Source organism: Erigeron canadensis, chromosome 7, assembly GCF_010389155.1.
Source record: "Erigeron canadensis isolate Cc75 chromosome 7, C_canadensis_v1, whole genome shotgun sequence".
Lineage (NCBI taxonomy): Eukaryota > Viridiplantae > Streptophyta > Magnoliopsida > Asterales > Asteraceae > Erigeron > Erigeron canadensis.
The window spans coordinates 16,696,324-16,712,460 of record NC_057767.1 but is presented as its reverse complement, the minus strand read 5'-3'; the positions used below and the strand labels follow the sequence as shown (position 1 = coordinate 16,712,460).

At 36.9% G+C, this 16,137-nt stretch overlaps 1 protein-coding gene across 1 annotated transcript; it reads right to left on the bottom strand.

Moving 5' to 3' along the window:
• Positions 1-506: 506 nt before the first annotated feature.
• Positions 507-3,464, bottom strand: LOC122609020 (cell wall protein IFF6-like). Its single transcript, XM_043782080.1, has 3 exons — positions 3,102-3,464; positions 1,850-1,988; positions 507-721 (listed from the first exon to the last, which is right to left on the bottom strand). The coding sequence occupies exons 1-3, from the start codon at positions 3,462-3,464 to the stop codon at positions 507-509; spliced, it is 717 nt and encodes a 238-aa protein (XP_043638015.1).
• Between the last annotated feature and the right edge of the window lie 12,673 nt (positions 3,465-16,137).

Below are 16,137 nucleotides of genomic sequence, written 5' to 3'. Positions count from 1 at the left end.
CACCGATTGTGCTTCTATGATCTGATCTCTAACACTCCTTTGCACTGTAATACTTATAACCCGTACTCGTCTAGGCTTAACCCTTTCCTTACGACTTAAGGCATCGGCCACTACATTGGCTTTCCCCGGGTGATAACGAATGTCACAGTCATAATCGCTGAGTAACTCAAGCCATCTTCGTTGTCTCATATTCAAATCTTGTTGATTGAAAATATGTTGTAAACTCTTGTGATCCATGTAGATTACACACTTGGTTCCATACAAATAATGCCTCCAACACTTTAATGCAAAAACCACTGCTCCTAATTCCAAGTCATGGGTTGTGTAATTCTTCTCATGGACCTTCAATTGTCGTGGACGTAAGCAATCACTTTGCCTTTTTGCATGAGCACACAACCTAATCCTTGACCCGATGCGTCGCAATACACTATGAAGTCATCAGATCTTTCAGGCAGACTCAAAATCGGCGCATTACATAGCTTATCTTTCAAGATTTGAAACGCTGCCTATTGTTTTTCACCCCAGACATATGGCCTATCCTTTTGAGTTAATTGCGTAAGCGACAACGCAATCTTAGAGAAATTCTCGATGAACTTTCTATAGTAGCCAGCCAGTCCAAGAAATTGTCTGACTTCAGTTGGTGTCTCTGGTGTTCTCCAGTTCTTGACTGAATCAATCTTGCTAGGATCCACGTGTATTCCATCCTTGCTCACGACATGTCCTAGAAAGTGTACCTCATCAAGCCAAAACTCACATTTAGAAAACTTTCCATACAGTTTTTCCTTTCTCAATAATTCCATTACTTTTCTCAGATGTTCAGCATGTTCTTCCTTTGTCTTTGAGTAAATTAGGATGTCGTCGATGAACACAATTACAAACTTATCCAAATACAGTCGACACACTCTATTCATCAAATCCATGAATACTGCTGGAGCGTTGGTCAATCCAAAAGGCATCACTGTGAACTCAAAATGTCCATATCTTGTCCTAAAAGCAGTCATTGGTATATCGTCCTCGTGTACACGCAGTTGATGATACCCTGAACGTAAGTCAATTTTTGAGAAACACTTCGCACCTTGAAGTTGATCGAACAGAGCATCAATCCTAGGAAGAGGATAACGATTCTTTACTGTTAACTTATTCAACTCACGGTAGTCGATACAAATGCGAAAAGAGCCATCCTTCTTTTTGACGAATAAGACAGGTGCTCCCTACGGTGACTGGCAAGGTCTAATGAATCCTTTGTCTTGAAGTTCTTTTAATTGCGTGGCCAATTCCTGTAATTCAGTTTTCGCTAATCTATAGGGGGATTTTGCTACAGGAGCTGCATTAGGAACGAGACTAATGCGAAAATCAAGTTGTCGAGACGGAGGTAAGCCAGGTAAATCATTGGGGAAGACATCTTGATAGTCCCTAACGACGGGGACATCAATCAAGCTAACCTCTTTAGCAGACGCACTGATGACACGACCCTCAAAAGAATCAGACACCTTGCCCTAAACTTCTAGTACCTCGCCATTTGGTAAGGGAATTCTAACGATTTTTGCACTACATAGAATCGTCGCATCGACCAAAGACATCCAGTCCATACCAACAATAACGTCAAAACTTCCCATTTCAAAAGGTACTAAGTCAATAAAGAAAGCATGATTATTAAGAATTAATGTGCACGAACGGATGACTTGGTCTAATCTGACTAACCCACCATTAGCCATTTCTACGTCAAAACATAAATACATAGGGCTCGGCTTAGCACTCAATAAAGGAACGAAACTAGTCGCGACAAAACTATAATCAGCTCCAGAATCAAAGAGAATAGTAGCATAATGGCCATTTAGAAGAAAAGTACCTGCAACAACGTTCGGGTCGTTGCGAGCCTCAGCAGCATTTAGAACAAAAGCACGACCTCTAGCAGCTGGAGCCTGATGGCCCCTATTCTGATTGGGTCCAGTAATCTGCAGCTGGTTAGGATGAACTGCCACTTGAACCTGTTGCCCAACCCACTAAGGACATGTGTTTCGTTAGTGATCAGTGGCCCCACATTCATAACATCCCCCACGAACTCCGATTGGTCTCCTTTGATTCAATGGTACAACATTCAATGGTGCCCTATTCAATGGTGCCATCTAAGTCCTTGGTTCCTGGCAGTAATTTGCCAAATGCCCAGTCTTATTGCAATTGTAGCATGTTAAGCAATTCTGATTTGCTGCATGGTGAAGATTGCACTTGGTACACTTAGGATGAGGACCCACATATTCCTTTTTGCCAGCATCAGTCACTGCAAATACCTTGCCTCTGTTTTGTCTCTTCCCATCAGATCGCCAAATTTTCTTATTATTACTCGTCCCACTGCTTTCCTTCCTTTTTGTCCCAACAGCAGTAATAGTTCCACATTGAACCAACTCCTCTGTCATAGCTTCAGACCTCAATATAGCCTCCTCTAGGATAAGTGGGTGAACAGCAGCCATAGTCGACCTAACCTGAGGAATTAACCCACGAAGATACTTCTCTATACCTTTGATCTCAGGTTCAACCAAATGTGGAACGAGCCTTGAAAGTTCATTAAAACGGGTAGTATATCCAGCATGATCAGCACCGACCATCTTATGTTCCAAAAACTCTCGTTCTAGCTTCACCAGTTCAGTTGCTGTGCAGAACTTTTTCATCATCAACTCTCTGAAGTTATACCAAGACATCGCCTCTGCCGCTAATCTGCCTCTGATTCGGCACTGAGTGTTCCACCAAGACAAAGCATCTTTAGTGAAAGAGTTTGCCACATACTTGACCCTTTGTTCAGGAGTACATTCACTAATACCAATCACAGCTTCCATCTTCTCTAACCATTGAATAAACTTGACTGCTCCACCTCTACCATCATACTCTTGCACGCCGCAATCCTTAAAGTTTTTGTAAGTACAAGTCCTGACGCCACTTCTAAGTCCCCTTGGCACATTCCCAAGTCGAATTCCTTGATCAACGTCTTCATAATATTCACCGTCCTGATCATCCCCTGCGTCCTCATACTGAGCATCATCATACTGAACATCTTCATTCTCTGCATTTTGTGCATTTTGAGCATTTTGTGCGAGTATAGTATTAACCACTTGGGTGATCATGGCAATCATGGTTGGGTCTGGTTGCATTCCAGCTTGCTCATTAGTAGTTTCATTTTCAGCTTCACCACGACCACGTCCACGACCACTACCTCGGCCGCCACCGCGGCCTGCACCACGACCAGTACCTCGACCTCCAACCTGTTCATTTCCACGACCAGTACCACGGCCGACACCTTGGACTACCTCAGGCCCAGTGCCACGACCAATACTACGGCCTCCACTCCGTCCAGTCCCTCGACCAATACCACGACCTTGACCGGAGTCTTCGTTTTCACCACGGCCTCTTCCACGACCGCCGCTAGTTCCAGCACTAGATCTTGTTCTTGCCATTGTCCTATAACCACGCATCGTTAGTCGGGGAAGAATACACTCGACGATGTTAATATCACAAGATACTCTCAGTTGCTCTCTCGTCTTATGGTCTAAGGAATGTTATCTAGAACCTAAACTATTCATGTCAATGCAATACATATATATATATACTAATAATATATAACCCTAAATCGCAGTTAAAATGTGGTCCGAATCTAACACCTACATCCATTGCACTAGTGGTGTATGTATACAGGGTGTACCAGCGGCTAACCCTCCGCACCCTTAGTACATCTAATGCAAGGTCGGATCACGGTACTGGTATGCTCTCTAGGTATTGGTCGGGTATGTATATAGGGTGTACCGTTAACCCTCCACCTAACCAACACCCATTAAGCATCCCAGGGTAGCTACCACACTCTCACTACAAGTGCAATCACTGATGTCAATAACTGTCGCAAGGCATGGCGGTAATCATAGAACAGTTGATTAGGCTTTTTTATGATTATCACTATGCGATACTAGTTAGCACCATCACTTCATCTTGCTCTAATACACATAAATAATCACAATAACACTGAAAGCACAGAGTTACCACAAGCAGACAGTCACCAATTGACAACCATAGTCAAAATAAGCACAGAGATAATAAGTCTCAATAAAACTTGAACTCAAAATATAAGTGACGTTAGCACGTCTAAAATGCATCTATAATTCCTATCGTAAATGCTATACGGGGTTCTTAGGTTATAGTCTAGGCTTTTCCACCTAATTCTCTACAACCACGGCTCTGATACCATTCTGTAACACCCCACCGTTGGTGGAAACATGAGGTGTCATGAAAAGCACAGCACGACATGGGATTACATAGATACTGCTATATGAAATAGAATATAATGAATATATTCCCAAAACATGAGTTCAAAGTCATGATAATGCTAGGAAAGCTTATTACAAGTACATCCATAAAAGAAATAAACCAAGGCATGCAGCCTTAAAGTCTGACAAAAGTAAAGGAGCTCTAGTCTCCAAAGTCCAGTACTAGCATGAAAGTCCTTATCCCTGAATAGCCTGAGTACCTGAAAAGTATACTAAAACGTGTCAACACAAAAGTTGGTGAGTTCGTAGGTTTTAGTCAAAAAGTCTAGTCATAGATAAAAGTTATTTGTCGATTCTTTTAAGTCTAAACAAGCATTTGTTCAATATAAACAAGCAGAGTTACGCCATATTATGTCCCAAGTCTCAATGACTCATGTCTCAATGCCTCAAAGTCTCAATGTCTCAAAGTCTCAAGACTTAAAAGTCTCAAAGTCCGGCCTTACGGTACCTGCCTTAGTCCAAGTCTCCAACACACCAATAAGCACATCCAATAAACACGTCATAAAGCACGGCAAATAAACACATTATCACACACATATAAGCAAGATTCAAGAACGTTAAATGACACATGCAACTCTATACGCACAGTCTCAATATTGAACATAAACAGAAATTGACAAAACTGTTTGAAAAATAAGTATACTTTCCACCCCAAAACTTGTAAAAAGAGGGGCTACGAAACTCACCTGAAAAGTGTTATGAAAGTATAACGGACGAGCACGACAAGCACAATCAAAGTCCACGACAATCAACACCTACCAATAATACATGAGAAGTCACAATGACAGTCTTTGGTCTTAAGTCTTAGCCTGTTAGAAATGCCTTTGAGTGCACATGTCTTTATTTAACTTCTAAAACGACGTTTGACAAATTTCGAATAAACCGAACAAGAGTCTGGATTTGACAACAAAGTCCTTTATTAAGTTCAAACACATTATTATATCAATACAACCTCATTTGAAATCATTTTATAGTTCAAAATAAGTTTTACTCGAATTTACTGAAAACTAGACAAAACCAGAGATTTTAACCGAAAAAGCTTACGAAACCGAAACGAGTTGAGGTTGAGCTCAACCTAATGGTTGAACTCGACCAACTAAAGCCCAAATATGTTATTTTAAAATCTTTTATTCATATGTTAGCCAATTGGACTAAAACTACACCTTTTGAGAAAACTAGTCAAGTTTAAGAACCGAATAAGCGCGTATGGACACGAAAGGCCAAAGAAATCGATTATATGAGTAGGGAAGTGGTTGAACTCGACCATGGCAGGTCTAGTTCGATCTTGACAGAGGTCAAAATGATTCTTTTCCAAGTCTTAAAGGTCCGAGAGTTAAACAAGTCATTTCGGGTCAAACTAGGAACCTTACGAGCCGTTTAAGCGACAAAAGTCAACAGAGGGTCAACCTAGACCACCAGAGGTCGAGCTAGACCAGGTAGAGGTCGAGCTTGACCTGCCTAGGTCGAGCTAGACCTGGCCGGGGTCGGATTCATACGCGATTGAGCAAAAACGAACGATTTTGACGCGATTTTGTTAAAATAACGAGATCTAAGGCTAGCCAATTCATACCCATGAGTCTTGATTGCACAAAAGTGTCACAAATCAGTACCAAAAAGGGTGAATTTTGACCGATTTCATACATCATGTGATCGACAATTGCACAACCTTAATCTTCGATACGGAATCGACTAGGTTTAGAGTCTTTTAGCCAAGTAAAGGATATCTTCAATTTTTGTAGTTGCACAAAATCCACATTACATGAGTGCATAATGTATCAAATCAAAGCCTTAATGCTTGGTTCAATTCGTTTCTTACACACAATTGTAACCGAAATTGCACAATCAGCAATCAAAGACATGATTCGCTTAGCTTTTGATAAGAACCGAAAAGTAGTTACATAAATATGTTAAGGGCCGAATTAAAAACATGAAAATCAGTACCTTGTTATGTTTTTGATGAAGAAAATGATAACAAACACTTTCTTGATCGAAGATTGAAGCCTTGATTGATTTGCAAGCGTTTAGAGCCGAAATCAAAATAATGATTTAAGAGAAGATTTGAAAGACAAACTCTTTTCTCTTCTTGTCTATGAAATCTGAATATTTTTGTGAAGAAAGGGTGTTTTTCAAAGAAAACTTTAGAGAGAAATCTTATGTGTGTAAACCCTTTTGATGGAATGAAAGATCAAGTTTATATAGGCATGTATATGGTTGAATTCAACCATGGTCGAACTCAACCAGGTCGACCTCGACCAAGTCGACCTCAGCCAGGTCAAGCTCGACCAACATCTGGAAAATAGACTCTTTTACAAAAATGTGGCCGCTTGAATCGTCAAAAACGGAGTTACGGTTTGAAGGTTATGACCAAAACAAAATCAATACGTTTTTCGGTTGTCGACTCGTTTAATTAATTAAAACGACGCCATATACGGCAAGGGTAAATGATATCCGTTGATTCGTTTAACGTTTTGAAAGTTCATTTTAACTTTATTTGGCATTTCTATGAGGCAACTAGTCTTCCTCAATCATTTGCTCCAAGTCTTAAAAAGTGAAAGGCACTAGTACTCAATAAACATGTCTTGTCTTATTCATACTCTAATCCATATAGCCACACGTCTAAAGACTTAAATTGATAGTTAATGACCTTCTACAAACGGAAAAGTATAGTCAGACGAACGCTCAGGTGATGGTTGTCACAGCATTACCCCGTTAAAAGAATTTCGTCCCGAAATTCAACTCGAACTAGTCCCATTAAATAATTGGGGGTATTTTGTCTTGAAATCATCTTCCCGTTCCCAAGTATAGTCAGGCCCTCGCTTTGAATTCCATCGAACCTTAACAAGTGTATACTTGGTTTTCTTTAGTTTCCGCACCTTGCGATCCATAATCTCTAAAGGCTCTTCAACGAAATTCAACTTATCGTCAATCCGGATTTCGTCCATAGGCACATGACGATCTTCTTCAGCTAGACATTTTTGAAGATGCGACACATGAAATACATCGTGAACTCCCTTAAGCTCTTCCGAAAGTCTGAATCGATAAGCTTCCTTGCCAATTCTTTCTAATATCTCGAAAGGTCCAATAAATCTTGGTCTAGGAAACGCGCAAATGTAGAGAATTTTTCTAAGAAACACACAAATAGTTTAGGATAATAAACAAATGAGTGTTCTTTTTCTATTTATACCTAAAACAACACGCATAACCTAATAGACACTAGAACACGCATATTACACGCAAATCAGGCCCAAGATGAAACATGCATGTAGTAGCCTACTTTACTTAACACGCATTTATCACTTAGCCTAATTTTCTTTATTCAAGTGAACCTTGACTTTTTAAGTAAAGTCAATCTTCGTAAACTTGATTAACACTTAGAAAATTCACAAAGAATTTTCTTGAACCAGGTAAGATTAACAAATAGAATTCTTTACAGAACACGATAAGATAGATATAAACCACTTTTTCATATTAAATTTATCTTTATTTTTCTCGATAAAGGAATTCTTTCCAATGGTCACCACTTAAACCATTTTGCAATATATAACATTAAATTAAGACTCACTATGTCATCAATTAATGAAGTATACAACACCATTATTTAAGTATTTGACAATAACAGCCATTGGACACAATCAATGTTGTTGGATAAATTAAAATACAACAACAAATAAATGACACAAGATTGTATATCATCTAACGATCACTCCATCATTATTTTCATCTCCGTTTGAATTTAGCTGAGTTGTTGATGTGTAAGTGTGCTCTGCTTCAAATATAAGCTTGAGCTTTCTCCATTCCAGACTGGATAGACTCAATTTTCATACACTTTAGAGATCTTTCATCTTAGCGGTTGACACACATCCAATTAAGATAAATAATTCTGAAACCACATCAGCAAACTCATGAGATCTATGCAATTAATTTATGCATTCATCTCAACAGTAAATAATCGAATTCCGAAGATACTTAAACAGATTTAACTGATAACAAACAATAGATTCTCCCAATTAAGATTAGAATCCTAAGAACTTATCAAGTTATCTCATACAATAACTATATTCAATTCAATTATTTACACTAAATTGCATATCAAAATATCTGTCTTGACTTACACTGCATCCTTATCATGATATATGTTTCTTCAGTGTTTACTAAAAACACAACTGAGTCCCTCTGGAAACCAGATACCCTATTTAGCATTTACACGCGTGCAATGGAACCCTTTTATTCTGAGCAAGAATCTTACAGAGCATAAAGTTACAAAATCTATTACAATAATTTTAGAATCAAAATTACTCTAACCAATCTTGTAATAGTCATGCTTAATACTGTCCTTACGATATACCTTACGGAGCATAAAGTTACAAAATTAATCACAGTAATTTTAGAATCAACATCACTCTAATCACTCTTGTGATAGTCATGCTTAGTTCGGCATATGCAATATCCCTTACGGAGCATAAAGTTAGAAAATCGATCATAGTAATTTTAGGATCAAAATTACTCTAACCAATCTTAAAATAGTTATGCTTAGTCCGGTATATCTAAACTGATTTTAGAAGGAACAATTACTAGCAAAGAGATCGATAGTAGAAAATGAGTAAACTTAAATGCCACATGAATTCTTCATTTCTCTTGCAGTAACGACTCCCCCTTAAATCTTTATTATATTTTTTGTGTTGCATTTTCTGATTAAAGATGGTTCTTGAGAGATGGAAACTAAGGGTTTCTCATTCCAGTCAACTGAACTAGAAACATAATCAATCGGAGGCGTAACCATCAAAAGTAAATCATCGTTGCATATTCATCATTAAGATAACAAACATTAATCGAATAATAATGCTATCACAAATGATTTATTAACAAGCATAAAATAAAGTAACACTTTATATATACTCGTTTTTCACAACTATGTTCCTTTATAAACAAATTATAAATCAACATACAAGGGACCAGCACCATAATTTACAATAAAGAAAATACAGCAAAAGTACGATAACCCACTATGTTATCTAATGAAGTGTGCCATAACTCAGTCACCGATTACCGAAATACATGGTCCTCCCTGACTGTGTCCTTCGCACAAATTAAGGGAAATTAGTTTTCTTCGTCGAGAACCCAGACCTTTTTTGTCTGGATTACTCCCGAATCATCTCGATATGCAAATTCTCCCCAACCTCCTTTTCCCAAAATTTGATCCAATTGTTTTGAATCATCTTCATGCCTTTTCATGCGAGAAACATTAGATGATTCTTCAACATGATACCTCTGAGATGTTGATCTGAAATCTTTTCCACTTCTTCCAGCAAATCGATCATAGTATCTATTAAAGTTCTCTGATCTTTTTCTTGGAGAATGGTAGTTTGAAGAAGTCACATGTTTAGACACTTGACTAAAATGATGTTCTCCAAATGATTTCTTCCCTGCATCTATTAATCATTGAAAAGATAAGGAATCTTTGGAAAAGACTTTGAGAAGAACCAACAGGATCACTGATTGATTTCCTGTATTGTTCTCCATACTCAGTCATTTTTTCATACAAGAGAATCTTTCCATGACTTCTTCCATTGTCTTCACAGGCTTTAATGGAGTAGGCTTTGAATGTCTCAAATGCAATGTCTCATTTTCTTCTAGAATACTTCTTCCGCTTGTTGATTCCTTACCGAACTCGGAAGCTTCTCGAACCAAATGAGGAACATTTTTATGATCCCTGTCCCATTCATGACATACATCATGCATTTAACTGACACCCAAAGATCTTTGACTAAGATGTTCAACATGATACACCTTGTCAATATGAAGATTTGTAATGCTCACTTTACCATGACCATTTGCAGTTCCCTGTGCAAATCCGGCAAAGTTTACCTAAACATCAGAAATCCTAACAAAGTGTGACAAACAACTACTATCTCCAGTTGCATGAAAGGAACATCCAGTATCAATATTCCACATGTTGTTAGAAATATAAAATAGTGCTTAGTTGTATTTCCAAACAATGTATTTTGTGTACTTATTGAAAGGTTGAGGGGGAGTTTTTGTAAATTTGCTTAGAGTATAAATACCCCTCAAGCCTTCTTTCCTTATAACTTTAATAACACTTATAAGCCTTTTTAGGAATTAAATGAAATCAGATCATAACACACACATCTTTCTCTCTCAAGAACACACACTAACACACACTTTTCACCATTGTTGATCACCTAACTTCCGCATCAAAACATGAGTCATTTATCATATTACATGTGGTATCAGAGCAAAATAACAATCTGTTGAAGATCCAGAACAAATTTAACACAGATTGGTGCTAGTTTTGTTCAAATTTCATAATTCATGTTCTTCCATAATCGTCTCTGCTATTCACCATTTCATCATCAATTTTCACTCAATTTTCCTGTTTTTGTTCACAAATACATTCTAAATCACCTCTGAAAACATCCTGTTAAATTTTAGAATCCAATTCACAGTTTTGTGTATAATCCGAAATTCGTGGAAAGTTGACTAGATTTTGATTTTCGAGTTTGAGTTGATTTGAGCTATGAAATTGTTGCTAGGGTTGTGCGCGATTGTAATCTGAGCATTTCTGTTTTTGAATCAAGTTCTAACTCTCAAAATTGAGTGAGAAAAGAACAAATTAGTGTTCTACACGACTATTTTGTCGTTTTTGGTGTTCTTGCAAATATTACATTAAGACGATCTCCAAAAAGGCCTTATTTCATTATTGGTACTAAGACGGTCTCCTCTAGATCGTCCTAGTAGTTTTTCTAGTATTTGTGTTAAGACGATCTTGCCAAGATCGTCCTAGCATTCTGGTTCTGTGTGAACTGTGTGTGGTGATTTGATCATTTGAAGTTTTTGTGATTTGGAATCACACACTTCCTTGGGTAACTAATCTCTTTGAGATTGGTTTTGCTCAACAATTCTGAATTCATTCCGCTATTCTGACCGAATTTCCTAGATTTTCTATACTTAGAAAACTTTTCACTCTAAAGTTGTTCTAAGACGATCTCCTCCAAGACCGTCTTACCTTTCTTTTCTTATACTTAGAAAATTTCAAGTCATTTGTTAAGACGATCTTCTCCAAGACCGTCTTACCTTTCTTTCTTTAGTACGATCTCCTCAAGATCGTTCTAGTTCCACAACTTCAAAATCATTTTTTTTTCTCTTAAGATGATCTTCTCAAGATTGTTTTGTCTTCCAAATTCCAAAAACATCAAAAACAATTTCCAAATCATTTGATAATTCACTTCAATGACAACAATCAACATTGATCCAATGATGTCAATCATCAGACCTCCAATTCTTCATAAATATTCTTTTGTCAAGTGGCAAAATGAATTCATGAATTTTTTTGATACCAAACTAAATGATGTCTTCATTAGAGAATCAATTCTTGAAGGTCCAATTCAGTTCAAAGATCCCAATGGAGTTCTTCTTCCAACTGAGCAAATGACTGATGTTCAAAAAGCAAGAATCCAAGCTTACAAGCAAGCTAAATCCTATATCTATCAATCTCTTCCTGATGAGATTTTCTCTGCTGTTAATCATGATCATAATGCCAAAGAGATATGGGATGATTTAACAAAGTTTGCTAATTCTGGAGATTTCACATGCTTGATGACATCAACAACCACTTCTTCACAAACTACCTCACAAGCAACAACAAGTGTGGTAGATTTCATTTCCAAAGATGCTTTCTTGTCTGTACAAACAACAGCTGATACTTTGACAAAGCAAAATCTAACTTTGAAAAACAATTTGAAAATGGCTAAACAAGAGTTTGATAAAATCAATGAAAATTTTTCAGAACTCTCAATAGCTCATGAAGCTCTCAAAGTGAATTATGATTCTTTAAAAGAAATGCATTTGTCAAGTAACAGTTCTCAAGTTGTTTCACCCAATGCTCATTTGACAAACAAATGTCGAGATGTTGAAAAGATTGTCCATTCACTCGAGCAAACCATTGAGACTTTAAAGCTTGAGAAAACCAATGAATGGATAAGAGCAAATGCAAGACAAGCTGATGTTGAGTTTCTCACAAATAAAATGAAAGATTTTAGACCAAACTGTGAAAAACATGAAAGACAAATTTTTGATCTAAACAGTACTTGTTTTCTCAAAGGAGTTGAAATTGAGACTCTTCAAAAAGAAGTTGAGGATTTGAAAGCAAATGTTTTGTTTTATCAAGAAAAAATCTATAAAATTGAACAAAATCCTCTTCTGAATTTCACTGCTTATTACAATAAATCAAAGATTGATAGATCAGAACTTCTTCTTGGTTTGGGTTATGAGAACCCAACACACTTGGAAAAAATCCAAAAAGAAGACCTTGGTCCACTGTATGATGAAAAATGTCTTAGACTTGGCATGATTCAAGAGTTCATCAGACCATCTGAGGATGACTTTGAGTCAGATGATGTTGAAGACCAAAACCAATTCAGATTGATTATGTTGCTATTAATGACACATACAAGAAAACTCATAAAAGATCCATTTATGAGTTAGAAGAAATAGACAGCATTTCAATTCCTGAAAATATTTTATATTCCAACTACCATATTGGAAAAAGAAATTGAAAGTTTAAAACAAAAGATTGAGTCTCAACAAAGAGTCATTGAACATCTGAAAACTCAAGATCATTTTTCAAAAGTAATTGAGACCACCCCTACCAAAAAGTTGCATGATCTAACCTCTGTTGATTGCTCCACTCCATCCAATGTGAGTGAGAATTCAAACAAAGATCTGCAGGATGATAGCATATCTCCTCAAGAGATTCATGATATGTCTACCTCAATGCTATCGTCATTCTTCCAAATTGAAGAGAAAGTTCAAGCTTTGAAAGCTAAACATCTTGCCTCTGTCAAGATGATACTTTCTTTTGATACCCCTGTGACTACCTCTGTTTACCAAAATAAAGTGAAATTAGAGCAAAAGATTGAGATTCCTACTGATCTTAAGGCTAAAGCAAAAGAATTGATTGAAAAGTTAACTAACAAAACTGTTTTAAAACCCGAAGTTCAAACAAAAGATTTAAAGTTTACTTATCCAGATCTTTCTGTTGAAGAATTTGATAAGTTTTTGGAAATTGATCATGTTTTTGCACCTGAAGTTGAAAAAGAACTTGAAAAACTTTCACCCAAAAAGTCTAAAGTTGAATCAAAGAAGGAATCTAAATCTAAAATTGCTCTGACTTCATTTTATTCTCCCAAAGGTCAGCCTGCTTCTGCTATCAAAGGTAAAAAGACCATTCCTCCTACCTCAAAGCACAAAGTTGATATTTCATCTGTTTCTAGAACCTCTGCTTCTAAAGCTGATCTCCATCTAGTTCTTTATCTAAGATGTCTAAGTCTAGCCAAGCCTTGCTAAGAAAAGATACATCTAATGGTATAACTAGTTATAGAGATCAGTATGGTTGGTTCACTGTTGCTACACCAAAGAAACAATATATCAAATCTTCCACCAAATAAAACAAAAATAAGAATGTGTTTTTAACTCCTCGAACTAATTCTAAGAATTTATCTTTAACAAGAGAGAAGAGCTTAGCTAGTAAACATAAGTGGATTCCTAAATCATCATTGATAAAATCTACTAGCTATGCTAAAACAAAAGTGTCTGCTAAATCACCAGTTAGAAGAAGTTGGATAGCTAATGATTACAAGAATAAAGATCCTAATAGGAAATTTGTTTCAAATTTGAGTAATTTAGCTATACCATGGTCTGTAATAAATTCTAAATCTTCTACTGTGATTTCTAAATCTTTGATTGTTGATTCTAATGGGATTGTGATGAATCTTAAGAATAAACCTCTTGTTCGAAAACCTCATTTGTATACCTTGAATGTTTCCACTAACCCAAAAGGACCCATTCAAAGGTGGGTACCAAAACAAACTTGATTGTTTGTTGCAGGTAATAAAGGTCTATGTTTAACATTCCAATCCTGGATGTTGTTCAACACATGATCCTGGAATCTATATTCAAGTTCGAAATCTTACTTGAAGAAGAGAATAGATGACTAAGTTGATATGGAATGAAATGCTCTTCTTGAAAATGGCAACAAAACCCTTTTAAGAATAAACCTCCTTACAATGTTTATATATGGAAATATGTATATGACTATTCTGTGTTTATTTTCTCATATCAAGTTATTTATTTAGAATACACTGAGTTGATCGCCTTTGTGAACCTCTTTGTATTTTATATAAATCACTTATGTGAAACTTGTTATTTCCTATTTAAACATTGTTTTATGTGTGCGTTAAACTGTTTTGTGTCTTAAAATTAGAAAAATAACAAAAGTGGAACATCAAGATCAAATTGAGCATGATGAAGAGATTGCCGTTAATGCATCCATTGAAGAAATACTTGTTATCGGCAACTCAAGAAATATGAGGAACAATAGAGCATTATCTGATCCATTTGTTGCTCCCGGATTCCCAATTGTTCCAAGAATCCTTCACAATCATCCACTCTCATATGTACTCACTGTTGATAGAGATTTACCTGAAGTCTATCTCTTTGAGATGTGGAGAACCATAAGTTTTGTTCAGCCTCAAGACCCAACTAGTTCAAGATCCAAACCCAAACATAAATCACCTGAACTTCGTCGCCAAGGTTTCTTTCAATATCAATTGAGTTCTGGTGATAGAATATATGAATTTGAGTTCAATCTTGATGACTTTAGAAGAATTCTGATGCTCCCCGAAGCAAATTCAAATGGACATGTTGATTTTGATACATTTGAGTCCAATGATGTGATGTTTGCTGCATTGATTTCCCTTGGGTATGAAGGTCCTTTGACCAAGACTAAAGACTTCAAGTTGAATCTGCCCAAGATTTGGTACTATGTGTATTCCATTCTCAGCAACTGCTTGACTCCATACACAAGAGGGATGGATAATCTGACACAGCCAATGCTGCATATTTTCTATGGTGTTGTCTTCAATAGACATTATGATATTGCTCAACTTCTGTGAGACCAGTTAATAGTGTTGGTTAATGGCAAAGTCTCAGCACCCAATAAGTATATTCCATTCATACGATTTCTGACAGTAATTGTCTATAGTGCTGTCAGACATGAAAAGAGCATTCCAAGACTTCAAGATGATACCCGAGTTTCCATCAATCACTACAAGTATGTCAAAGATTCCGAAATTGCTAGTTATACATTCTTGATTCCATCACACTTGCTTGATTTGGTTTCTGATTCGAATGAGGATTTGATTGCTTATCTGGACTGGATTAGAACAACTCTGGGACCGGAAAGCCTTTCGGTTCCTACCCAAGTTGTACATAGGACACCAAGTGAGGGGTCTAAGAGAAAAAGAAAAGAGAGTGAGGGTGTATCTAGTTCCAGTGAGCCAAAGAGAAGAAAAATGAAAGGTCAAAGAGAAATGTTTGTATTAAAGTTGAGTCAACAGGTGTTTAGAAAGAAAAAGAAGGGGAGCTCATCAAAGAAACTCAAGGGAAAAGCTCCAGCTGAACCTTCTTCACCCACATCTTCTGAGGAAACAATCTCTGTGTCGGGGTCTCCCAAGCCAATCAGATCTCCACCTCCCAAAACTACAAATTTACATCGATCACCATCACCTCAAAGATCAACATCTCCATCTTCACCAAATTCACCTCAAACACCTATTCATCAATCTTTACCACTTCCAGAAATCATTTCACCGGTACCCCCAACCATGGAACAAACTTAATCTCAAACCGTTTTATCACAAATTCCTTCATCATCATCATTTCCTCGATCTCCTCCACCGACATATCTTCAAGGCCAAAAGAAATCGATTCCTGTTAATATTCGCAAAACATTCAAAAGATCTCGTTTTGAATA

Coding starts and splice junctions, on each gene's coding strand:
- LOC122609020 (XM_043782080.1), bottom strand. CDS start 3,464: ATGCGTGGTTATAGGACAATGGCAAGAACAAGATCTAGTGCTGGAACT. Junction 1,989..3,101: donor TTGCCATGATCACCCAAGTG/GTTAATACTATA, acceptor GTTGGGCAACAG/GTTCAAGTGGCAGTTCATCC. Junction 722..1,849: donor CGACCCGAACGTTGTTGCAG/GTACTTTTCTTC, acceptor TACACTTTCTAG/GACATGTCGTGAGCAAGGAT.